The sequence below is a fragment of the Pelecanus crispus genome, chromosome 11 (assembly GCF_030463565.1).
Source record: "Pelecanus crispus isolate bPelCri1 chromosome 11, bPelCri1.pri, whole genome shotgun sequence".
Taxonomy (NCBI): domain Eukaryota; kingdom Metazoa; phylum Chordata; class Aves; order Pelecaniformes; family Pelecanidae; genus Pelecanus; species Pelecanus crispus.
The window spans coordinates 9127699-9154471 of NC_134653.1; the positions used below are offsets into that span (position 1 = coordinate 9127699).

Here is a 26773-nt window from a genome sequence, read left to right on the forward strand (position 1 = left end):
ACGACATCCAAGGATAACTTTTCCCTCCCTCCTAGAAAGGATTCAAATCTTCCCATCTCACTTCCTTAACCACCAGGATATTACCTCTTTCAGACAGTGGCAGTTGTTACTAACATCATGCTTGGATACTGTTTAAACAATAATTCAAGATCCATTTGCCAGAAAGAGAGTCAATGGGGAGCACAACTTTGGAGCCCAGTGACAGGTACTTGCACAGGAAAGGAGGAACTGACTTTTGTTCCTTGAATAGTTTCTACATTTTACAAGAAATCAATATGACTTGGCTATGCATGCAAGAACCCCAATGAAATCAACTGCATCATCTAGCAGCCTGCTTAGTTTTAAGCATGCTTTTAAAAGCTTGGCTAAAGTGAGGCTGGTGAGCATTATAGGTGATTCAGCACTTCACAGGGGCTGCCCCTTACTCACACCAATTTACACCCTCAGGAGACTGTTAAGGCCAAGAAGGCAAAAGCTTCCATCTTAATCTTCTGCAAAATGAGTGTTAGCCATGACCAAGAAAGAGGAACAGCTTCTGTACTGTCCATATAGATGGCACAGCAGCTTTGGAATAAAATACTGGATTTGGAAGAAACTTACCTCTATGCAATGATAATTCAACCACCACCATGTATTTGTCCTATTACTGGTCCAGATTATGCAAACAGGACACAAAAATTCAAGTGTTCGGGGATACTATTGTTTTCTCTTTTTAACCAGCGATTTTCTCTAACTGGCACTTGAAACCATTCGCAGATAAAACACTATTTTAAAAGCTATTTAAGCAAGATAAATTATTTTCTATACATAGAAATAGGTGAATCAACATCCTCTAACCTTTTCAAACATCCCTCTGGAAATGGTGGAAAGTATATTCTCATTTTATGTGAGATGATCTAGTTTCACTGAGAATTGAGATGTCACTGTAAAAATAACTTCAAATTACCCATATATTACAGATCTTGCTACTGTATGTCATTGGACAAATATAAGATCAGTAGAATTTTATACAACTAGGTTATTATATGGTGCAAAATATAAAAATGAGAGACACAGCTGGATGCCTCACCTCATCAGGAACATCAGTGATTTTCTGATGGTAAAATATGCAACGTTGGTAACAAATGAAACACATACCACCCTGAATATCCTCGCTGCCAGTCTGAAGCATCTTCCCCGCCCTGCCCCAAACTGTAAGGATTCTATCTGGAATTCGTTTGAGAAGAATAACAGAAGTGCCCAACAACACCAGCGTAATAGAATGGGACTACTCATTTTAATGAGTAGCTGCATGCTTAAATTGAAAATTTACATTCACATACAAATTTGGTGAGATACAACAAAAATGATGAAGAAATGCTGAGAATTTAGGAAAATATTTTTCTCTATGTGGGGAAGAAAAGAAAAATGTAAACACACTGATCATTTGCTGCTTAAAAAACAGGACATGTGAAACCTAAACAAATATCAGCTTCATTTTTTGTCAAAAAAACCTAGGCCACTCAGTTCTAACAGTTAAAAAAATACAAAAGGTCAAGCGTGTCTGTATTACAGCTTTAAAACACTAGCAGAAGTACGCTATGGTGCCCTACATACCACTTACATTTTGATTTTTCCCCTCAAAAAAATTAGAAAACTAAAATACAAAAAAATAAACTGGTAGCGCCACATAAAAATATATCTTTTTAGCTGCAAATGCAGCGAGTCTATAAAAAAAATTATACACAAGAACTGCTGAATTGTGGCGTCATTCTTCCATCATCGCCCAAGCCTCTTCTGCTTTTTGGTAGTACTGATTCGCCAGCCTGCCTTTCATGGCTTCCATTGCTGCTTCTGCTGCTTCTGTGTACAGGTCACCTAGAAGAGGAAATAGTATCAATTATGTTGACAGGGTAAAGAAAAAACACCTCTTTATCCTGAAGCAATTAAAGGACAAAAAGAGAAATTGAGGTCAAACTACAGGGCTGGATGTATTTTAATAGTGTCAGCAGAGTTACATCAGCTGGGAATCTGGCTTTTGCTCTTCAAGTCGAAAGTTATATGACCGGCTGCTGAGGGCTCTTCAGTGTATTTGCAAGGATTGGCAATATGACCGGTGCCCATAGGAGCCCCCAAGACGACTGTAAGACTTAAGACGCCCGACATGTAGATTACACAACAACTAAGACAATGTTGTGTAGGGCCTGGTAGTCATGGGTGTAACTCAAAATACAAGCAGCAACCTGCAGTTCAGAGGCCTCACAGGGAATGAAGGTTGCTTGCTAGTGACTCAGTGTGTCCCAGGATTGGGTGGTGCCAGGTCCCCTACCCCTGTCATCAGCAAGATCTCTTATTTCACTGTTTTCAGCCTTGTATCACCCAGTATCATTACAGCTTCATCCACGAATCTGAGGGTACTGACCCGCCATATGGTTTTTTAACAGCTGAAGCAGGAAATTATTTTTGGGGTACGTTAGGGGAAAAGGGAAGGAAAAGCAGGATTACTGATTACAGAAACAAAACAAGGCCTCACCTGATCTTTGTGGATCCTTATTCAGGTGGAACCCTCCCGTCATTAACATCTCTGCCTCCCTGGCCAGGAGCAGATACCGGGGCTCATCCTGAGTGCCATCATATTCACCTCCCTCATCGTAGTCGGTCATGTTCAGTGCAGCATTGTACCAGTACAGTGCCTCCTTCCAATCCTGTACTCTGAAGTTAAAAATAATTTTTGAAGATGGTTACCTTAGGAAACAAATGTACTTTGCGTTGAAGATTCAGAATTCAGTTTTGCACTAGCTTCTCAGAGCCTTGACGCTCTCCAAGAAAGCAAATGTTCGCATGGAGGCTCACTAACTCTGCACTGCATCAGGTCACTATAATAAATGAGGCTGGGGTCACTTTATGCAGTAATTACAGAGGAGAAAGTATCAGACTGAAGTGTCTTGCTGAACTCCAGAGTTTTAGCTTTCATTACTAGCTATATGGTTTTGGTCTGGCATTTGTATTTGTGGAGATAATTGATTCAGAAACAATCTGAAGTTGCAGAGAGTCTTGTTTCATAAATACTTTAAAACCAGTGATTTTCCTATTGAGAATGCTCAGTCCACTTCAGTGAGAAATTTAATGTTATTTTGAATTTCACCATTGCTCAGTGTTTCACTGTTGTGCAAAACAGAAAATGCATGTAAATAACAAAGGCTACAATACAAAAGCAGAAAAATCACTATCATCGCCTCTTATGTTTGGTACTTAAGGAAATTAATGTCTGTCCACTTTTAAAAGCTCATCTAAAATGCTAAAAAAAAAAAATTCCAACCAATATACTGTGTAGACTTTTGGCAAATCACAATCTATTTCTTAGTCACAATGCTGATCCTTATCCCTCCTATCAAGATAGGAGTGTTGGCCAAATTAAGAGAGACTTACTGCGGTAGAAGCATTTTTAAGCTTCTTAAAACTTAAAATCATCCTTAATTAAAAGTAACATTGTCAGCATTAAGACTATGTTTCTGTGAAATTTCCATTCCTACCCTTATTATGAGAAGCAGTGAAAGACTACAACTGTGACAAATATTTTGTTCCTCTGATTGCATCTCATATATAGTGACTTTACAATGTCACCTATTTCTCCTGTTCTGCAGCTTCTTTCACAGTTTAATTAGACAAAACCCCCTCACTTTTTAAAAAAAATTTGCTTTTAAAAAAATCACTAAGGAGAAGACATGGCAGTTGTAAAAACTTTTCACTTATTTTTACAGTACTACATCTCCAAAACAACTCTTATGCTCATTTTTTCCCACTGATCCCACGATTTTCAAGTATGCAACTCCCAGTGAAGTCAACCAACTTCAGAGCAAAAAAAAATTGGCTATTAGAGCAACCTGGGTATGAGGGCTAAACTCAAAACATGCAGGTGGATCCAACACACATGTAGGTGTCCAACAGCAGAAATGATCTCCGATTTTCTTTCTGTGTTGATGTATCATGGCCTAAACCCTGCTATTCACACCTGGGTAAGTTTGAAGTAACTCAAAACACTACTTCATAGCACCTCTTCATGTGAATGAAAGACATGTAGCAAGTGCTTCTCTGCGCCCACCCTGCCATGGAGTACCACCAAGTTAAGTTACTCAGTCACGCACAGTACCTGTCTGAGCCAAGATTTACACCTGTATCGTATGCTCTTGCTACCAGAATCATGGAAGGCCGGTCTCCAGCTTCTGCTGCTCTCAGCAGGTAATCAAATCCTTTATTTCTGTTCTCCTTTGTGTCCTAGTAAAACAAACAAAACCTTTAAAATGCATGTTTCGAAGTAAAACCATCCCTTCCTTCCTCTAACACTAAATGCAGTTTCTTCAAGACAGTAATGGCTGCAAGCGTTTAATATGGCTGAGAAACAGGCCCAGCCACAAGAAACTAAGAAGCTGAATAGTAAAGATCACTTCAGAAACTTCCCAAAGGTATGCAGTAATTTGCTGGCAAAATCAGGAACAGGCAGCATCTTTTGCTGCTTTGTCCAAGTCCTTAATTACAAAGTCATCCATTTTCTCTGAAGAGGCTACAGAACACCTAACTATAGTTATTGTTTTGTCTCCATTTCCTGCTATTATGTTATTTTTACAGTGGACCACAATTCTGCATTTTGGCATTTTCTCTAACTTTTCTGTTTACCTCCAGAGTGACCTCAGAAAGAATGTGATGGGGCAGCTGAGAGCACATGAGTCCTAACCCAACGATGGCTTCCAGCTCCCCACAGTCTGCAGCATGCTCCAGGTGAAACAGGGCTGACTCCTTATCCCATTCCTTGTCTTTCTCACAGAAACGCCCAGCTTCATGATAGCGAACCATGGCCAAATGAACCTAGAACACAATTGTACAGGAAAGACACACAAGTATTACGTATAGATCTGCTTCTTCAAAAGCCCTGTGCCCACACTTAGTTTAGGCACAAAAATACCTCTTTGAGGTGACTACTTAATTAAAGCTAATTGTGTACCTCTGTGACTGAGCAGAGGACCGTTTGATAACACATGGACTTGGAGCCTCACCTGTGCCTGAACAAAAAGGCACAAAGTTTTTTTTGCCTAAACAGGCAAAAAGCGATGAGTATATGCAATGCAGCTGCCTCTCCAGTTCTGTAAGCTTAGACACATACAGCTTTATAAACTTGACTATTAGAGATAAAAGACGTAATTCAGCAAGACAGTAGCTGCCACATCTTCCCGCAAGTGTGCCCTAAGCAGTACCGCAGCAGGTTGCCACACCAGAGCGCCAGGTCCTGGGGCATGTCCCAGCACATCTGCTAGGGCCTTGGAGACCTTTAGGAGGCAGCTGACGTTAAAGGCACCCAGCCTGCAACTGCCTAAGACGCCAGCCAGTAGCGCAAACAGCGGTGACCATGGGTCACAGACTTCTGTGTACAGCAAGGGCCCTCACAGGAAAGGAATTAACCTGAGGCGTAGAAAATCAAGAAGGTTATCCAGGGTAAAATCCTCATACCACTGAAGCCTTTATCGTCAGTGGGGGCAGGATTTCATTCCAAACACACCATGGTATTTTGAAAGGTTTTTTTCCTCCCCTCCCCAAGGGAAAGGCGGGTTTCTTCTCAAACCAAAAGGTCTGAGAACATTTGAGGCTTTCAGGATGTTCAGGAAGATCTACACCATGTGTTTTGAGTGTAAGCCCATACATAAACCCAAACTTAATTCACATTTGCATTGTCTGGGATAGTCCGGAGCAAAAATAATTCGTCCATGCTACCATTTGTCAAAAGCCCAGCCTTGCCTATTTCCAAGGTACGTGGGTGAGGCACACCGTATCTATCCGACTGTATCTTCTCTGTATGACACCTCTGGAAAGGCAGACAAACCAACAGCAGGGTCCTTCCCAAAGGAGCCCAGATAATGCAAAGTCCAAAAGCAGATGGAATTCAAGTGTTCCTGAGCTTAGGTGTCCCTTATAAAATATGACTAGGTGACAGAAAGCTATAGGCATGTTATTTGTTTTCACCTGCACAAATAGCTCATGCAGGGAAACACCTCTATCTAAGTACTAAATACAAGATGTTTCCTTCCAGTTTGAAAGAACAGGATTACTAGACCCATCCTACCTTCCCAAGGACTGACTTCCCAATTTTCTTTTCAAGTTCTAGTGCATTGAGCCTCTGAATTTCTTGGGCGACACAGGATGGTCTGTGGATGTGGACTCTGGAAGAGTTGTAGAGATTCCATTTCTCCACACTGATCTGAAATAGGGAATATACTATTACTTCTATCCAAAATTAAAATTTCCATACTATTCATACGGATTACCATCCAGAAATAAAGCCTCCATTAATATTATTACTTATTAGTAAATACTGTAATTTAAGACACGAAAGTCATGTTAGTAGCTGAATAAACAGTTATTATTCTTCATTAAAGAAACAGAGTAAAGCCCTCTATTTCTAATCCCAACATCAAATATCTTCCATAAATGACAGCAGCAAAGCAAAGCATTAAGTTCTGAATCAGAAAAAAGGTTACTTATAAAAATAAGCACCTGAATAGTCACACTGCAAGCACTGAGGTTATCCGTGCACAAAAAAATTAAACCCATATTTTTCTGGTCAGAATTTCAGTTCAAAACATTTTAAATGCTGCTTGCATTCTACAACTCTAGAAAAATGAAAAGTAATAGCGCAGAAGATGATAGGCAGATACATGCGTTGGTGTTTCTCAGGATGTCCAACACAAATGAGAACAAACAACTTTTCAACATAATGGGTGAATGGGAAACAGTAGCCAAAAACAATCCTATCAAAATGAAAGCCTTTGGAGGTACACAGGGGAAACACAACCAGGAAGGTTACTGGCTGTCCTGGTTTCGGCTGGGATAGAGTTAATTTTCTTCCTAGTAGCAGGCATAGTGCTGTGTTTTGGATTTAGTAGGAGAAGAATGTTGATAACACAACGATGTTTTAGTTGTTGCTAAGTAGTGCTTACTCTAGTCAAGGGCTTTTCAGCTTCCCATGCTCTGCCAGGTGCACAAGAAGCTGGGAGGGGGCACAGCCAGGCCAGCTGACCCAAACCGGCCAAAGGGCTATTCCATACCATATGGCGTCATGCTCAGTATATAAACTGGGGGGGTTGGCCAGGGAGCAGCGATCGCTGCTCGGGAACTGTCTGGTTATCGGTCGGCGGGTGGTGGTGAGCAACTGCATTGTGCATCACTTGCTTTGTATATTATTATTGTTATTATCATTATTATATTGTCATTATTATCATTACTATTTTACTTTATTTCAATTATTAAACTGTTCTTATCTCAACCCAGGAGTGTTTCTCACTCTTACTCCTCCGATTCTCTCCCCCATCCCATCGGGGTAGGGGGAGTGAGCGAGCGGCTGCATGGTGCTTAGTTGCTGGCTGGGGCTAAACCACGACACTGGCACAGAACCTCAGTCTGTTAAAGCTGTTTCAACCTCCTGAAACAGCAATATATAATAATTACAAGGAAATTCTGAAAAGCTTATCTAATTAAATTACTCATTGTTGTCAAAGCTCTGTTTTTTTCTTTCCTTACAGAATAGAGTTATTTGTTTAAGTTTATAGACACAGAAACTAGTTATCACAGGAGCTATGTTTTATAAAACATACAAGAAGGTCTGGTGTTCCCTAGCTCAGGTAGATAGACAGTGGAGAGAGCTACTGTCACATATTTCAAATGCCACATGTTTTAAAAAAGTCATCCAACCACATACGGGGGACAATTCCAAAAATAAAGCGCAGAAAGGAAATATAATCTAGTTAGGCAGAAAAAAATCCATAGAACTGTAATTTTTTTTTTTTTTAAGTGAGAAACCCATTAATTTATGTCAGGGATCAGTTACAGAGGTGACAATTTGTTTATAACAGTACTTCTTTAACTGGAAAATACAAGACAAAACAAAAAAGGAAACAACACAAAGTGGTAAGTTAGTATTAATAAATATATTCTGTAACTGAAAAGGAAGGAAACCTGCCATCTGATTTAGTGATGTGAAGTTAGATGGCAGGTGAGTGGAACAAAGGCCAAGCAGAGTGGCAAACTCATCGTCTATGAACATTTCTGCTTTATTTACCCTTGCAGAGCTTCCCAAACTGTCTTCATCAGATTCATGTCTTCGGTTGTTGTTTGAAGGGCCCTACATTAATGTAAAGATTTGCGTCATTTAGTTTGCAGCAACTGATGTGTGCCAGTTATCCCTCTAGACTATTCCTATCCAGCAAAATTAATGTGACAATGACCAAAATAGTTTCCACTGGATTCTTTTCTCTCGGTGATATCACAGTATAAAAAGAAACATACTGAAATGGTAAAGAATATGGCACACCCAGCCTTTAATCCTGTAAACTGGATATACCATGACAAATACCTTGCCGCTTCAAAGGTGACAAAAGGAGTGGTATCTTTGGAAGCAGTATTCTCTTTCCTATCTTCTAATTAAATATCTAGTTAAGATCTACAGGTCAAGAAGCATTTATTTAAAAGTTTGCATTTTAAAGGAGTAACCAGCTAACCCATAGGAATTCTGAAGTTGCATATTACTAACTGACAACAACATTAAGTTCTTGATATCTCAAGCCATATAAAGTCATAGAAACTAGAGAGGGTAAGAGTCAGAAAGTAGATCATATTCATGGACTCCATATGACAAAAGCTGGCTACATTTCTCAAATGCAATACAGAATACTTAAAAAATTCCCACAACAATATGCAGTCTAATGTTTGAAATTGAGCTCCTCATTACAAATAGTCTTTTTCCTATAAAAGTATCATTAACATTCCCAAGATGAATAAGTAATTTTGCAACATGTGGGAATTTCTTTCCAACCGTTTCCTCTGTTTACTAAGTCTAGATCAAGAGGGATAAAAAAAGAAGATTCTTCTATGGAAACAGTTCAAGTATGAACAGGCCCAACTCTACTAAACCCAGAGTCAGGTTCCTACCCTCTCTCTATGATCCAGATCTTCTAGCTCACTTCTCTTTTCACTGGGATATCCACTGTCTCCACCATTTTCAAAATCCTACAGAAGATAAGAACAAAACATCACAGCATTAGCACTACCCTTTGTAAGGATCTCAGCTTGACATTTCCCACAGAGGAAACCTTCTGCTGATTCAATGAGATATGTCGGATGGATATACTGGATGAAAATTATTGTATTTTGTGCTACTGTCCTGGTTTCGGCTGGGATAGAGTTAGTTTTCTTCCTAGTAGCAGGCATAGTGCTATGTTTTGGATTTAGTAGGAGAAGAATGTTGATAACACAACGATGTTTTAGTTGTTGCTAAGTAGTGCTTATGCTAGTCAAGGACTTTTCAGCTTCCCATGCTCTGCCAGGTGCACAAGAAGCTGGGAGGGGGCACAGCCAGGCCAGCTGACCCAAACTGCCCAAAGGGCTATTCCATACCATATGGCGTCACGGTAGGTATATAACTAGGGGGGACTGGCCGGGGGGCAGCGATCGCTGCTCGGGAACTGGCTGGGTATGGGTCGGTGGGTGGTGAGCAATTGCATTGTGCATCACTTGCTTTGTATATCATTATTACTATTATTATTATATTGTTATTATTACTACTACTATTTTACTTTATTTTGTTTCAATTATTAAACTGTTCTTATCTCAACCCAGGAGTTTTTCCTCACTCGTACTCTTCCGATTCTCTCCCCCATCCCATCGGGGCAGGGGGAGTGAGCGAGCGGCTGCGTGGTGCTTAGCTGCTGGCTGGGGTTAAACCACAACAGCTACCCCTGACAGACAGAACAGGACTTAATGATCCAGAAGGTACTGTCCAAGCTTGTGTTCTCTTTTAGATACATTAAAAAAAAAAAAAAAAATCAAGGACTCACATACTTGTACTGGTTTCAGCTGGGATAGAGTTAATTTTCTTCCTAGTAGCTGGCATAGTGCTGTGTTTTGGGTTTAGGATGAGAATAATGTTGATATTTTAGTTGTTGCTAAGTAGTGCTTACACTAGTCAAGCTGATGTTTTAGTTGTTGCTAAGTAGTGCTTACACTAGTCAAGGACCTTACAGCTTCCCATGCTCTGCCAGGTGCACAAGAAGCTGGGAGGGGACACGACTGAGATAGTTGACCCAAACTGGCCAAAGGGCTATTCTATACCATATGATGTGATGCTCAGCATATAACTGGGAGGAGCTGGCCGGGGGGCAGCAATCGCTGCTCTGGAACTGGCTGGGCATCGGTCAGCAGGTGGTGAGCAATTGCATTGTGCATTACTTGCTTTGTATATTCTTTTATCATTATTACTATTTTCTCTTCCTCTGCTGTCCTATTAAACTGTCTTTACCTGAACCCTTGGGTTCTACTTTTTTTTTCTTGATTCTCTCCCCCATCCCACTAGGGAGGGGGAGCAAGCAGCTGTGTGGTGCTTAGTTGCCGACTGGGGTTAAACCATGACAATACTTTATCAAACTGAGAGTCCACTTAATACAGTTTTCAGTCTTCAGTGGTAGCCAGTTAAAAGATAAAACAGTAACTGACAGCCCCTGGTACTAAGGCCCTAGTGTTGGAAAATTCCCACTGCAAACTTATTGCAGTCTCCTCAGGTGAGGTTCTCTAACATCCCACAGTACCAGTATTTGCAGAGGCCTAATCAATGGGGATTCTGTTTAGTTTTTCTACCACAGTGGCTGGCACAAGTGCCAAAGACACAACGTGCAGGCAGGGGAACAGACACACACTTCAATTATCTGTTAAAATATACCAGATGCAAATAAATTTTTTTTGGGGGGGGGGGGGGGGAGGGGAGAATACTATTTTAAAATAAAATGGTCTTCCTTTATCAGAAACAGCATATGCATGCAGGTAACGTGACCTGCAGCAATGAAAGCAGGTAGAGCACCTTTATGTGCTTTTACTGAACAAAGATTTCAGGCAGTCCTTTAAAGACACATTCATTAAGGAACTGCAGTCTTATTTTCTGTTGGAAAGACACTCACCCTTTGATTATCAAGCTGATCATAGTCTTTGTGAACCAAGTTATCTACTTCATTGAACACAGGCCAATCTAGGAAGAAAAATAATTACTTCTTATTGTAAGGATAACATGCTTGAGGAGAAAGTTCTAGATACCGTCATTTTACCGCAGTTTTTTCACAGATACATCTGTGCATTAATTATCTACCTGAAAGTACTTTTAATTTTATTTCTCTGCTCAAAGAGGAATACTAGAGACAAGTATTCTGGACTAAATGCAACATGCTGTTGTGTTCAAAACCAACAAAATAAAACAAGTCACTGCCAAATGTTCAGGAACCCCCAAGGAAGTTATGTATGAGGCTCACTCACTAAGCATGTCCGCCTTTTGGCTGTGAGGGGTTGCTGAGGAAGGAGAGCAGGGTAGAGAGTCAAATGCTACATCACTCATGCTTTCATCTCCAGAGTTTTCAGACAGACGGAAGAGCAGAGGAGGCCGGCTACCAGAGACTGTTCTCACCCGGCTGCTGCCACATTTTTCCTCTGTGCCACGGAGAATTGTCTGAGCAGATTCCTTGGCAAATTAACAAGAAAGTTCCATGAGTAATGCTTCTCTGTATTCTAAGCATGCTACATAATGACATGGATGTTTATTACGAGTCCTCTACAAAAGGGGGGGTATAAATACACACATGTATACATAACTATTTGCTTTGAAAAGTTCTACACCCCAACAAAATATCAAGTCCTGGCATTGTTACAGTCAGAGAGAGTTCTGTTTAGGACTGAATTTCATTCAGAGCGTTTCATCAAGTCCCATTCCCACTAATACCGGTTGAAACTGCGATCAGTTAAAGACAAGCAGTTCTATTCTTTTTTTCTCCCCAAATTAGGTTTGTAAGATACAAAACTTACTAATGATTTCAGCACTCAAAGATATACTTGGTCCTAAATATACATGTGCTCCAAGGTTCCCTATTAATTAAAGCTACAGCATTAATTCAGAGACAAATATGGATAAGTCAGCTTTAAATTGCTGTATTTTTAAACTGCAACATTAGTGATTAAGGTGGTTTTATTTGCCATGTAAATAGCGTATTTCAGTTTTATTTACAGAGCTTTTAAAGTTAGAATAAACCAGCTATACTGCTTAGTTACACTTCTTTCATCAGGCACTTACAAGCAATTTTTTATTACAATCCAAGGCATCTTTCTCTTTGGATGAAAGATCAAATGGTGTAAGCCCCATGCTTTTGCAAATCTTGTTGCAGAAATGAGAATGAAAGAACAAGGCCATACCTCGAACACCTACGGCATTAAAAAAAAGTAAAGAACAGGTTTACTTGACGTTTACATGACTGTTTACTTATTAAAATCTAGAAGTCCAAAGCATTTTCTAAAAAGTCAAAAGAGAGAGAAAGAAAGTGCTTTGTAGCACACACAGCTCAACCCACTTCCATTTTATTTTAACACCTATAAGGGCTTTTCATTCTCTCTTGCAGAGAGAGTAAAAGGAAGTCTGCAAAATCTTCAAAAGCTATGTACGCACAGGATATAACAACAAATTAATTTGGCTGCAACATCAGGAAACATGCCTAAATTTGATCCTACTTACAAAACTCCCTATGTCCTACGAACAACTTCATGTATGGACACTTGGAGATTTAAAAATATGCAAGGCTTATCTCCCTACATTCAGCTGTATCCATTCCTGCAATGTGGCAAGGAAATTACAGGCCATGATTATTGCTCTCACATTGTAGGAAGCTACTTAATTTCATTACTTGTTTGGTTTAAGAGTAGTCCAGGAGACATGAGCCAAGATCAGCTCTCATTTTAAGCCTGCCCTTGTGCGACAGCTGCCCTGTTCAGGGACTCCTTACAACAGAACTTCCCCAGCTGTTTGCAAGACCCTCAGAAATGTGCCTGCTCACTCAGCTGTGTGGTGGCTGCTCAGCAGACAACTGGGAAGAGAAAATAAAACATCCATTAGCATGTCAAACAGGATCATCGATTTTACCTAGGTTGCCGTCCCCAAAATCTGTACCGTTCTCTGTATGGATCTGAGGGTCCGTGTAAAGATCTCCAACTCCCTGGATATCAACAATAATGAGTTGGTGTCCTGAGCGCTCAAAGGTGAAGTGACTAAAGGCCTGGGAAGAACCATAGAAGACGTCTGAGAAAACTCTCCTTTGATCTACTGAAACAGCAACACATATTCACCTCTTATAAATGGGCAAAGAAGCCTGATAACCCTATTGGTGAAATATAACTGGTACAAACCATGATGAAAGCAACAAGAGACTAAAAAGCATGTAGTAGATTGCTTCTCCAACCTGTCCCAAATCAGAGATGGGCTAAAAGAGGCAGGGTGAAAAACAGCAGCAGGATCATGCGGGGGAGAGGAGATTGCTTTATTCCTCCTTCGGGTACTGGAGATTCTGTTTTCCACTACAGTCTTCACCTTGAGAAGTGGGGAGCTGCCCGGCAGAGGTAACAACAGTGGGCTCTGAAGCCAGTGAAGAATAACTTCTGCATAGACATCCTGACTGTGCCTGTGGATCTCCAAGCTCTGCAGCCCTGGGACACTGCTTCCTTCTGTCAACAGGCAAAGCTCTGCCACATTTTGTGGGTGGAGGGGCATCCCTACAAATTCTCCTTCCCCTGCTATGCCCTCTGGGAGGTCCCCCCTGTATGGCTGATCTGGCTCTACATTTGTGTATCAGATAATGAAATGTACGTTTGTACTCTTTAAATGCAGCATTTCAAGAATCGGGTATAAAAACCCCTTCTCTTTGGCATAAAGCTGAGACATTAGGAATCTTCTGGGAAGGCCTCCAAAAAAGCACTGCCAGGCCTGGGGGAGGTGACTGGTGGTGATAGACAAACATTTTAACTACAGCAAATCTCAAGGAACATTTTGTTCCCAACCTGTGAAAGCATAGCACTGATTCAATGTACAGAAGACAGCCCAGAACATAAACCCTCTGCTTACATTAAGTATCATGACAATACCTTAAAAATAGGGGAAAAAAAAATGAAAAGAACAAAACCCTCAAGCCCCAGTAAAACACTGCTTTGCTATGCCGACCACTTTGCATTTTTGCCAGTATTTTAAAGTTCTTTTACAAGATCCAGGCGTCACTTGAAATCTGTACTTGTATTCCTATATGCAGTCTCAGATTCACCTATTCATAGCTGAAAAAAAGAGATTCTTATATGCAAATGGACTAGATTTTATTTACATGTATTGGATATCTGCCACCTCCTTTTATTTATTACATGAGGCATCAGAAGACTTTTTAGTACATAGTATATGAGAGGTCTCTCTCCCTGCCTTAATCTGAAGACAGCCTGAAATATGTCAATGCCTGCAATTATAATTAGAGTCAAAGGACTTAAGGTTTCCAAAGAGTATTAACCATGTTCAACTCAACTAAAATCAACTGACACTGAAATGCAATAAAGAAGCACTCAGCGCTTGAAAGCACAGGCCCCAAATAGGGGGCAGACATACTGCAAAAAGATAAATTAATTTGGCATTGTACTGGAAAGCCTGCAGTTTCCTTTCTTGGCAGTAATGCAAGACCTCTGGATAGAGCCAAGAAACTCCCTGCAGCAGACTCTATGGAAAGTATTAAACAAAGCCTCACTTGCGGAGTAAGACGAATGTTGTCATCTCGCACAAATCCAGAATTTGAGTTGTATTTGATGTATTTGCCCTCAATGTAATGTTCCAGATGAAAAAGAGGCTTTCCAGGTCTGTTCTTCATTTCGATAATACAGGTCTGTACTATATCCACCTGGGGGGGGAAAGGAGATAAAAAAATGACTAACAGAATACTGTCTTCAGATCAAAGCGTGTGTGAACCCTCCAGCTGTGAAAACTTTCCCAGTGAAAGAAGCTGAACAATTGCAAAGATCTGTTTAACAAGGGGGTGGGGGAAGAGTCACGTGCTGCTTAGGTTATCAGAGCAATTCCATAAATTAAAAGCAGTCACTTCAAAACAGCTCACTTTTGCAACAAATCCATCTGAAAAGTTCTTCGTAAGTGTTGGCTTTCTGTTTTATTTTTGTGCACACCTTAAGAGTACCCTGCAAAGAATCAATACCCAGAAAGCAAAACATACAGTAACTACTGCACAACTTGAAGAAATGCCTTTTCAGAGAAGGACTGAAGACTTCTACCATTCAGATATTTTTGTATCCTGCGTCACCTCTCCTTCCTCCCAGACACATTCCTAAAGGAGAAACCATCACAACTCTCACTTTGTTTACATCTTTTCCCCCACATGGCATTTAAAACTTCTAGATTTCTAGATTCCTTGCTGTGTACTTCACTCCACACCTCACCTTGCTGTTGTGAGATAGGTAGTTATTAACTAACCCTCATATGGGAGGCAATGCACATAGTCCAGATATTCAAAAGCACTCCTTTTGGTTATTAACTTGTTAAGGCCCCCACACTGAAGCATACTTCTTGACCCAAGCATCTGTCACATGTCACACAGTCTGTCATAGATCCAAGAGCAGGAACCAAGATACCACAGTACATGTATAGCACCCTTCCTACAAGCCACCTTTTCCACTCATTCGAAGTCATACTTACACTCAGGCATTCAGTACCAGCTGCGGATTAAAGGGACTTGACAGCTTCATTGATACATACCATGGACATACTCAACAAAGAGGAGCTACTGGCTGGGAGTGAATGACAGTTGCAGTCCTTGAACCCTGCACTTTAGTTTCTTGTCTTTTGACAAGCTGATCGCTGCTGGAGGTGTTTTTGTCCAGGACACGATGGCCAGCTTTGACCAGCAGCTATCCAACTTACCAGCATGGAAAAGCGCAAAGCTGTGTTGGCTGTACAGAATGTTTAGTATGGACCCCAGAACCAGAAATACAGCCTGCAAAGCAGTAGAACCACCTCTTCCCGAATCCTATGTGTTTACGCACATTCCTAGCACAGAGGATGGGAACTTCTCTTGACACCCCTGAGCCCAGTCTGATATCCATCCACCTGGGAGTTTCATACATCTTAACGCTTTGCACTTAACACAATGTATTGTCAGTATTGTCACTGAGACACCTAAAAGAAACAAAGCCACAGTATCGTCGTTTTGTGGAAAATTCTTGACTACTCCTCAGAAGTCTGTATTTCAATAGCTTCGTAAAGTTACTCAGGTCTCCAGCTCTTCTCAAAAGCCAATGCTAGTAAGGTGTTTAGACAGGTTTACAAGATTTAAGCATCTACCTTCCTGGAGCACTAGCAGTTAAGTGCCTGCTGAGACTGCTGCTGGCAATAAATTCTGTGACATCTTTGGTTATCTCAAAGGCAGCTGGGCAAATATCAGAAAGAGCAATACAAACATTTTTATTTTGGTCTTCAGTCAATAGCTGAGAACAGTCAGACATTCACAAACACACAGCCCCTAATTCTGGAAATATAAAGCAATTTCTGCATTTACTTCGTTAAAAGTCAGCTACCATTTAATGCAAAACACAGTAGGGCAGAAGAATTCATCTAAGTAATTAAATTTAATGGAATGTGAACAAGTAATTCCCTCCACATTCATTTGAAAACTACTCTAATAGGAGAGCAAGACCGCATTTTTGCTTAGCAAGATCTTTGAATGTACCTGTTTTGGTGGCTTGTGCCGGTTATACTCTTCTCCCCAGAGTTTTGCTTCCATCTGAAGTCGGACATCCTCAAAATACACATCTCTGCTCACACTCTCTATGTATTGCTTGGCAACATAGTTATAGGCACCTTTCCAGTTCTGTGTGTGTAAGAAGTTGGACAGCTTTTTCCTGAAAGACAAATCAATCACTGATGAAAGGAAAACCAAGAATTTTAATTCAATCTTCCCCATTTCTTTACCTGCACGGACAGATCCAGGCCCTGAGATCAGCATTACCCTCAGTCATTTACCAGATATTCTACCTGAAAAGTGAAGCACAGGTAGGGGGCAAGGGAAAAAGCAACATCCCATATGAATGGCTGGGATGTGCCAAAGTGCCCGTTTGGTTTGACTGCAGCTACTTCTATTCTGAACTTCCTCCCTTTCTCTTTTCCTTTCCCTCCCTGCTCCCCTCAAACCCAGAGTATGGAGGGTTGGTGCCACCTCAACGCCCTGTTCTAATGCCAACAATTACCTTCTGTAGAAGTTAACAGGGAGTGGCCTTTCAAACATGAACTGAGAGGAGAAAACCCTCTCCTGTGATAAGAGCAAACTGCTGCCTTCTCGACACACAGGGGTGACTACTTAATAACGCCCAAAACCCCAGAAGGAAAACTGCACATGACAGTTGTTCTTATGTAGCTTTTAACTTTTGTTGATGTGAAAATGTTTAATCCACAGATCTCTCAAGAGGGGGGGAAAAAGGAAGGGGGAGGGGGGAGAAAGGACTTTAGGACTTTGACAAAAGAGAATCTGCTGGCTGTCAACAAATGGATTAAGCAGATACCCAGTGGTTGCAGAAGATGCCAATATTCAAGTCAAAGGGGGAAAAAACCCCACTGCTATCAAGAATTTCAAAGCAGTCTTCCTTCCTAGAGCAACCTCATCCATTTATATGGCACAAAAGGGGGAAAGCAATTCTCCTCCCCCACTCCCCAAGAAATTAATTCATCAGAAAAGATGGCAAAAAGGTATAAAAACCCTCTACTGTGGCAGAAGTGGTATTGCTGGAGACCTCAGCAATGCCAAGCCAGTCTGAAGGGGGAGGAGAAGTATGAAGATGTAGAGTAAGGCATGGCTGGCTACTGAGCAGTTCTCGTATTCTGCTTGGTAACAAACAATGGTTCTCTGAGCCTTTCTTGGTGCCATGGCAAATTGTACATTTTAAGAACCAAGGAGCAGCACTCAGTCTCACCGCTTCCCCTCCTTCCTTTCCTCTCTCCCTCCCAAGACCTTGATGCAGAGGCAGAAACACAGAGACACTCTGAAGGCAAAGCAACTCCAGATTGTCTGTCCTCCTGCAGGGATAGGCAGACAGTCACTGCAACACAGGCCTTGGAAAGAAGGAACAAGCAAGTGAGGTAAGAATTTCGGCCAGGATTTGAAACTCTTCCAGTTCTCTGAAGAAACAAGTTTCTCTGCATAAAACAAGCCAGCTTATGTGCTCTTCCAAAACCAACTCTCTGAAGTTCACTGAGCCAAGTGCAGTTAATGCTGTCACAGTAATGACTGAACACTTGCATAGTTGCAAAAATCTAGAAGAGAGCGCTCCAGATGGGAAATATCAGTGCACCACTGAAAGTTATGGAAAATCCAGGAGTAGGAAGCTGCCATACAAGTTATGTTTTCTTTGTACAAGACGTTAAGGCAAAGCTGCAAAGATAAATTTCTGTTTATGGCACTACTCAAGATACTCTGTAAAGGGGAATTTGGTCATTTATAAACAAGAGCTAAAAGCAACGTCAGCAGCAATGTCAGCAGGCTAAGATTTGTTACTTCCTAGGCTTCATTCACTGCTGTCTCTATCTGGCTTTGCAAGAACAGAGCCACCAGCACGAACTGATACTGAAACAATGCAAAACTGGAGGACTGAGGGGTTACTTTTCCCCTTTTTCCTCAAATTCAAAACATCACGTTTTGTCATTCAGGAGTTTCTCTTTCCAGAAGTGAAACGCCATTTCGCTGGATTCTGCAGTTAGAAAGAGGGGGGAGCAGCCTTAAACACGCACAAGCACATTTTCCAGGAAACATTCATTTCCAGAACCTGGAAAGGGTGGGGTACTCTTCTAGCACAAACTGATTTATAGCTAGATGCTGATGCTCGCAACCATATTTGCTGACACTCTCTTAGGAAAGAAGAGTTCCTCCTCTGTCTTCCCCCACAGTTTACCCTTCTGGAAGGAGTAACTGCTAGTACTCAAGCTCTGCCTTACTCAGAACAGGACTATTCTGGTACGTGCAATCCAAAGTAAACTCTGGGAGGATAACCTTCTTTACCGAAGGAGGCTTTCCGAGTTGAGTTGCACCATCCAACTATTCTTTCCCCTTTTCTCTGTCTAACTATAGGCTTCACGTTGGCCTTCAGGGTGCATGCACCTACAGCCTCATATCAAATTCCAAGATATTTTAGCACACTAGGAACACAGAAACAAAGTACCTGCTTCTGTACTTGTATGAGTATTTTGCCTCCAAGAGATGGTGGAAATAGCATAAATTTATGAATTGCTAATTGATAGGCTGATTATACTTGCTGGAACTGGACATGATTGCACATTATCCATCCCACTGCAGTTCCAGTACAGGCAATGGCCTGACGTTCCAAAGAAAGCTCACTGGATGCCTGCATCATGCTTGCTTGTGCTTCCCTTAAGAGAATGTTCTGCTTTCTGAACCCCACTCCCTGTGCTGTGGCTGGAATCACACAAACAGGAATAAACCCCTCAGCTATGCCTTTTAGAAAGGCACAGCAGAGAGCTTATAGGGACCCGCACTTTACACAATTTCCACCACACCTAAGTGAAATTCCAGTCACCACAGAAGAAATACCGCATGCAGGCCAACACAGATAGAGCAATACTTACGTTCTGAAACACTCTCGCATTGCTCCACGGCCAAAAGGCTAGAGGAAAAAAAAAGAAAAAAACCAAAAAAACAGCATTGTCATTTCCACAAAGTTAATTTCTAACCAGTAAGAGACACAACCATGTCTTCCCCCTTTATATCCTGCAGAAAGCAGTTCTCAAATAGGCTCTGTACAATATCTGTCTCCTCAAAGAAAAGTGAAAACCCACTAGCAATGTAAGTAGAAATCTGGGGAAAAGACATTGGGAAGAAGCCCCCCCACAATATCCCATGGAGCAGACATGATGTGTCTTTTAAGGGAGGTATTCAAATTCTCTCTCCAGTTTGGAGTCAGCTCTGTTGTGACTGTCTAGAGAAGCTGGCTTCGCAGACCTCATACTCTCCGCATTTAGGCTTCCATACAGGATGTGCCAAACAGAGCATCACCTCCCCAGATGCCAGATACTACGTCAGTAGCACAGAGCGAGGCGACTCCAACACACCACCAACCCCATGACTTAACTGTGAAGTGAGAGTAGCTTCTACCCTCACATACTGAAAATTCAGTCTGTTTTCATCCTAAGAGCAGAAATTATTTGGAAGCATGCAAAATAGTAGGACTATTGCCAGGCAGGGAGATGAGGCCAGCAGGAAATGGGAAGGCTGAAATGGGAGGGAGATCGATGGGGAAAGGAACAAATGCCTCATGTTGCTGATGGGGAAGGGCTGACTCCATGTTCTAATCTACTCTGGGGAGAAAAGGCTGTTGGGACAGCAAAACATAATGGATGAGCTGAGAAAAATGAGAGGTAGGAGAAAAGAATGACATTGAGACTTCAAAACGTCTATATGACAAAAACATCTTGCTACCACTATTCAGTAACAGGAAGGAAACGACAAATTTGGCTGCTAATAAACGTGAAGAACAGCTTGATCTTACTTGTGAAGCCATCTTGATGAGGACTTCATCTTCAACCCAGTCTCTAGTAACTGCATTGTACCTGCAAAATCAGGAGATGTGCCTCAGACAAAAGCAGGGGGGACCCAAATCCTCCTGTCCCCAGCACCTGCCCTTCCTTATCTCTAGCTGACTGCTAAAAAGCGCTGCTGCCACTCCAACACAAAAAATTCTAGTCTTCCCACCACACTCCTGCCCTCTTTACTTTGGGTGGGAAAGAAGAAATATGTATAGCTCTTTGAAGAGACACTGAATCCTACTGACAATGAAGAGATTCCGCTACAGAAGCTAAACTTTTACAACACTACAAATTAGGCTTTACCTGCTTTGACATTAAATCTCCTCTGTGATGCCTAGGCAGCACACTGTAGGCGGAAAGAGCCTTACCAAGCCCTACACACTGGACAGGCTGTCTCCCCCAACCCTGAGCTTGCATACACCTGGTTCTGGCTGGGGATCTGCTGCAGGGCTGTGGAGGATGCGAGCAGAACGCAGCACCAGCTGTGGCTGTGGAAAGCAGCAGGGCCAAGAACTGCCCAACACTGCACCAAGGGAGCAGCAAGCCTCTGCACAACCCTATGATAATACAAAGAGTATGACTGTGGTTTCTCCCCACCCCCTTAACTCCCAACACAGTAAAAGCCAAACTGAGACCACAGCAGTTGAGTCACCAACACATGATTGTTTCCAGCCTGATTTCCCTGACCTGCACAGAGTACTTCATGCATGCAGACACCCCATATACCCCCTTATATATTCTGTATCAACCCAGTTTGCAGCAGACAAAAGAGGTGGAAATAGGAATACCAGAGCCATCTCTTTTTAACAGGGTATTCGAGTAGCCCTAAACCAATATTATCACTTATTTGTATTTTAAAATATGCAAACTATTTCAGGACTGTGTGGCTGACCAGGGACAGATGCAGTCTATGGGGAAGAAGAACGCTGCGTGACAGCGTTACGTGATTGGAAGGGAGGCCTCCCCAAATGCTGATGCTAAGTGGTAATTAACTGGCCTCTAACTCCTACCCCTTCCACCCAGAAACCTGTGTCAGTAGGGTAAACGTTTTGGCAAAGCCCGTGCTAAAGCACTGAGAATAGTTTAAGGGCCAAACTCAGTTTCAGCACGTACACCATGCTGAGCTATTCTGGGCTTTATAAGGATTTAAATTCCAGCCACATGCAGCAATAGTGCATGGACAGGCAACAGTGAAACTGCTATTTTAGGAAAGGCACAGAATGTTATGTTGTTTTTTTTTTTCCTCTAAACTGTTTAAACTAAGTATGCTGCTTTATTGGGATTCATTTCCTTATTAGATTAAGTTTACAGTGTTAATAGATCAACTAGAAAATACTTCTCAGCCTTGTTTCCTGTCTACATGGTGAAACTCATAAATACTACTTAGGTGGGAGAGAGAGAAAAAGCGTGACACTGGTTTGCTGAAAGGCTTATTTTTTGATGATGTGCAGTATTTACATATTCTTGGGAGATTCAGTTAAGACACACTCACTTTGGGCATTACTGAAAGTTCTTCAGCCATGTAATTAAACATATTCTGCACTACACAAACACAGCCCTTGCATAAACCACCACATTCTGTTTAACACAAGCACTGAAAGCAGAAAGACCCACAGACCTGTAACGAGTGGCTTGTTCCGTCTCAATGTCCTCAAGATGGAACTCTGCCCATGGATCAGGCATGTGCTTAGCTTTCTGAATGGCATGTTTCCAGGTTTCCTGAAGAAGTTGCAAACTGGCAGGTTATTTATAATCAGCAGCAACTCACAACAGCAGCATTTTCTAGAACACATCAGGATCCCAATGCTATGAAGATGTGCAACCACGCAAGCCCCCAAAGCACTATTCAGAGCAGGGACCAAGCAGTACAGAAGACTGCTCTGACACTGCGTAGCTTCAAGTCTAATGAAACACAGTTCAGAAATATAAAGCATCAGGTTTCAGTTAATTTGCACCACCATAAAGTTACAGCATCTGGTCTACTATATACCAAATATAATTTGCAAAACCTGTTGTAATTTGCAGATCTCTAACATACACTGCAAATAGTGATAAGTCGCATCTAGATGATACTAATTCACTTTTACTGCTTTGATTTTTAACTTTTTGTAACTAACAGTATATGCTGGCAGTGTAAGCATAGAAAAGTCCATTAGTGATAGAGCAATACGGATGAAGAAAAAAAGTTCCATAAACCCCAAGGCCCTCAAATTGTGCTCAGCATAAGAAGGAAGAAATTAGAATGCTGTAAAAATAGATTATTATAACAATTCCAGACAAGAAGCTACTTCAATCTCCACCAAGTCAACAGTAAAAAAAAAAAAAAAAAATCAAAGGAGTCTTCTGGACTATAAACAGTCTTTCTCTACCAGCAATTTGAATGGTTTTCTCTTAATATTTTGATCTCTCTCTTTTTACATTGTATTCCAAGAGGACTGGAGATACCATCCTGGGATGTGCCAAAGGCCTTCTGCAAGGTGAGCAGGCGAAAAGGCCACTCTGCACCCCCACCAGTAAGGAAATACTGAGCTCTGAGATTTTGTTACTGCCTCTCTGACTGAATTTCAAGTATGCAGAAACAGTAACTTTTAAAATACTGGGGTTTTTTTTCCTGTTGAATTTAAATCTCAGTCAAAACTTTAAAAAAAAAAAACACAGTATAAACTGGTGTCAACAATGACATCAAGGAAGTTTTTGAAGCAGCTGAGCTTTTAAATTGTTCATGTTTATTTTTATTCCAGCTGTAAATCTGCATACCTTGCAAACAATTTAAATACTCCCCTTTCTGACAATAAAACCACAAAATGAGCACAATACTAAAATAAATAAAACAAGTTTAAAAGACATGCCGAGAAAGATTTCCTACATGTTCCGTAAGAAAATGAAGTTGCCTCAGATCATGCGATGATATACATTTCATATGGACCTGGGAACTTCCATACTTGAATATATATGAAATAAAAAGGCAGAGACAGAAATAAGTAGAATTGCTTGGTCAGTTATCTATGTCAAATCATTCTTGAGTAGGGTCCCTCTCCAAAAGGTGATCTGTGTCCATGCTAGGTAATGATTTAAATAAATTAATTACTTGTGCTTGATCTTGTGAGGTGTTTTATACAAAAGCTGTATTCTAATCTTCAAACTAACAGAAGTTGGACTTCACAGAAACGGTGCTAACAGAGCAAATTTTCTCCTGCTGTAGGCATATGGCTGCCATACAGACCAAGCAGATGTCTTGCATCCATTCTATTCTTGTCCACAGTAGGAAATACTGTGAAGAAACAACTACAGATATGCACTTTAAAAGAAGTGATATTTCAGGGTAGAGGGGAAAAAAAAAGTGCATTATTTCATTTAACAGATATTTTTTAGTTTTGACTTGATGACTCTTATGGGCTGAAGCAAGCAGTTCTCCCAGACAATAAAATAATGAACAAAAAAAAGGCCATAAAAGGAAAACAAAACAAAACAAAAAAATCGTAATGCATCTATTAGATATGGTGTTCACATTTTCTTTTTAACCTACCCGACTATGGTCAACCACAGAGCCGTGCTTAGAACGATGCTGTGTGTCATTCTAAAGGATGCATGAGAAACATAAAAGTAGGAAAACACATGTGGTAAGACAAATGCTTGACAAAGAGTCTCTGTTCTCTTTGTTAATTAAAAAAAAAAAAAAAAAGATTTTTTTCCACTTAAAAGCCACTCTTCAATTTATATTCCCAACAAGTTCATTCTTAGAATGTCTGTGAACAAACCTATTGAGGTAAGTTTGTGATTTAAATTGGAAAACACACGTTAAAAGGGACTTGCCTATTAACCAGCTAATTAAACATTGCTGAGTCCTGTTTAAAGGCAGAGAGTTAACAGTAACACTTCTGTTTGTCTCTGCATTTCACTATCAATGGCCCACACTGCCATTAGCTTTGGGGTCCAAGAGGTGGACTCTGATCAGACCAGGCTGTGGTGGTTTAAGATGTTATCAGTCCTGGCTGTCTCCTTCATTCTGTGTTGGAAGTCACTATTTCTCCAGCTTAAGCAGCAGATGGAGACTTGCTTGCTCCACATCTCAACCCAATGCATTTTGTCTGTGATAGGAGCTAAAATGCCAAACTAGACGTTCTGGAGCCCAAAGCATGGGCACAGATATTCTGCAGAAGCAACACGATAGCTTAGGAAGGACAAACTAATTGCAATTTCTTAAGTCCTTATCAGTTTTATCTCAGGCCACATGACTCAGAACTCACACTGCAAACCCAGAGGCAAGCGTTTAGTACGTGCTAAAATGTACACACAAATGAAGACTAAGCTCCCTATCAGGTCTTAACTTGTTTAGCATTGCATACACTAAAATCTGTCCCCTTCTCTATACTAAACTTTTACTCTTCACTGTCCTTAGGAATATGTACCTTTTAATGTTTCTATTAACTAGCCTTGCTAAAAAAATCTTACTGCAGACAAGGCAGTTTCACTTCTAATGTGTTAATATATGAGCTGACTAAAATAAACCATCTGGTATCTCTCCAAGAATAAAGCATGCATTAAGCACAACCAATATTTAGAGTATCTATTAAATAAATAATATGTTAATATTTATAACAAGAAATGTGTTAATAAAACACATTAAATTCCAGTCTAGACAACATCCAAGAGACATGCCGGTTTACCATAAATGGCCCCTATCTGGAATACCTAACCTATAGAGTGAACGTCACTTGCGTTCTTGAGGCTCCACTGCCTGTGGGTTTGTCTCCCTTTGCCTGGTCTGATCTGTGCAAAGGGAGCCGAGCAGAACAGGACACACTGCCAAGGAAGCACCAACTATGGCCCCTTTGACCTCTCTGCAATGCTGTGATTGCTGTTCATTTTAGAAAGGTCAGATACTGCTCGAGTACACTGTCAGGAACTACTGCCAGTGTGACACTTCATTCCCAAGCAAAAGAGTCAACATGATAAAAGCTCCCTAAGAAGGGACTATAACCTGAAAACCTATCATTACAATTTTATCATTGACAATTTTATTTGTCCAAATAAGAACATTATGAATTGTTAACTCTGCTTGGCAAAATCCATAATAAAATATCTTCTGCCAGGACCCAATTTAGCTTACAAGAAGTATGATCTTTTAACTCTCCCAATCAATGTGTTGCTTTTTTAATGGTTTGATCATAATGGCAGTGAATTGTTCACCTGGAATCTGCTGCCTTTGTTGATGAAGATCTCCCACCGAACTAAAAGGGACAGTAAGCAATTCAATGGCAGTGTCAGACTATTGGCTTAATGGAATTAACTGCAGGTCTGGAAAAAACAGATGGCTTTTTTTTTACTGAAAAGTGTTAGTTACAAGAGATGAAGCAGTTAGAGAATCTCTCACGCAAACTAAGTAAAACCAAAACCTTACTGAAGGCTGGAGCCAATACTTACCTTAAAGCTAAAAGAGTTTCTAGGAGAAGAGCTTGAACTGTACTGTTCAGTTTTTGCTAAGTTCCTATAATAATTGTCAACTTTGTTACTAGCAGACTTGTTAGAAACTGGATCATCAGTTATTGGACAGATAAAATAATTGTCTTCATCATCACTATCAGCATCAAGATAATTTCCAGAGTTCGCTGTAATCGATCCAGCATTATCAATCCCTTCGATACGAAAAATAAGGTCCTCATCTGCCATGTTTGTGGGAGGTCGGTTTAACTCCTGCAATGATTAAAACAGCCACTATTCCAACACACATGCAAACAGAGGGAAGAAGCTGGGTGGGAGAAGAAAAAAAAAAAAAGTTGTCATTAAAACAACAAATAATGCACGAAACTGTTGTCAGCACACTGGCAGAAAAAAATCATTTGCATATGGCTCTATAAAAATGATCCCCAAGTACCTACATGTGGTTTTGAACATCTCAGTACTAGATCTGGGTTTCCAGAAGGCACTCAGTTTTTAAATTGCTACAAGACTGAGAAAAGAAGATAACCAAATATAGAATAATACTGTGAAAGCTGAGGGACTGCAAACACCACCAGCTGCCTATGGCTGACATTTGTTAATGCTCCTATCTCCTCCTCTGAATGCTTTTTTTCTTCCTTATCTGAAATGCTGAGTTTCACAACATTGGTCTTAGAAACTCGAGGGAGTTTTACCTCGAACACCACAGTCGGGTTTTCAAATTTTTTCAGGACAAGTCTTCTCAAGGATATTGCATACAAAACAGCCAACGGAGTCAGAGAGTATTATTGGGACAACACAGAAAATTGTCCCACCACTGCCAAAATTTAAGTTGGCTTTTAGCTCACATACAGCCAACGGTCCACAGTGCAAAGCATGCTGCTGAAA

The 26773-nt window shown here is 40.9% G+C and overlaps 2 protein-coding genes across 3 annotated transcripts in view; one reads left to right on the forward strand and one right to left on the reverse strand.

The window, feature by feature from the left end:
* Window positions 1-26773, forward strand: part of IGSF6 (immunoglobulin superfamily member 6) — a 313504-nt gene that overhangs the window by 97578 nt on the left and 189153 nt on the right. The window lies entirely within an intron of this gene.
* EEF2K (eukaryotic elongation factor 2 kinase) lies at window positions 1118-26142 on the reverse strand. 2 transcript variants are annotated; one of them, XM_075718177.1, is made up of 18 exons: window positions 25871-26142; window positions 23973-24023; window positions 22065-22165; window positions 20410-20470; window positions 19490-19527; window positions 16587-16758; window positions 14601-14750; window positions 12968-13100; window positions 12128-12255; window positions 11320-11521; window positions 10971-11038; window positions 8953-9030; window positions 8084-8146; window positions 6092-6226; window positions 4654-4842; window positions 4130-4254; window positions 2513-2691; window positions 1118-1857 (listed from the first exon to the last, which is right to left on the reverse strand). In XM_075718177.1, the coding sequence occupies exons 1-18, from the start codon at window positions 26114-26116 to the stop codon at window positions 1748-1750; spliced, it is 2229 nt and encodes a 742-aa protein (XP_075574292.1). In that variant the 5' UTR covers window positions 26117-26142; the 3' UTR covers window positions 1118-1747. The 2 variants fall into 2 exon arrangements, with proteins under 2 accessions (XP_075574292.1, XP_075574293.1); XM_075718178.1 differs by lacking the exon at window positions 23973-24023.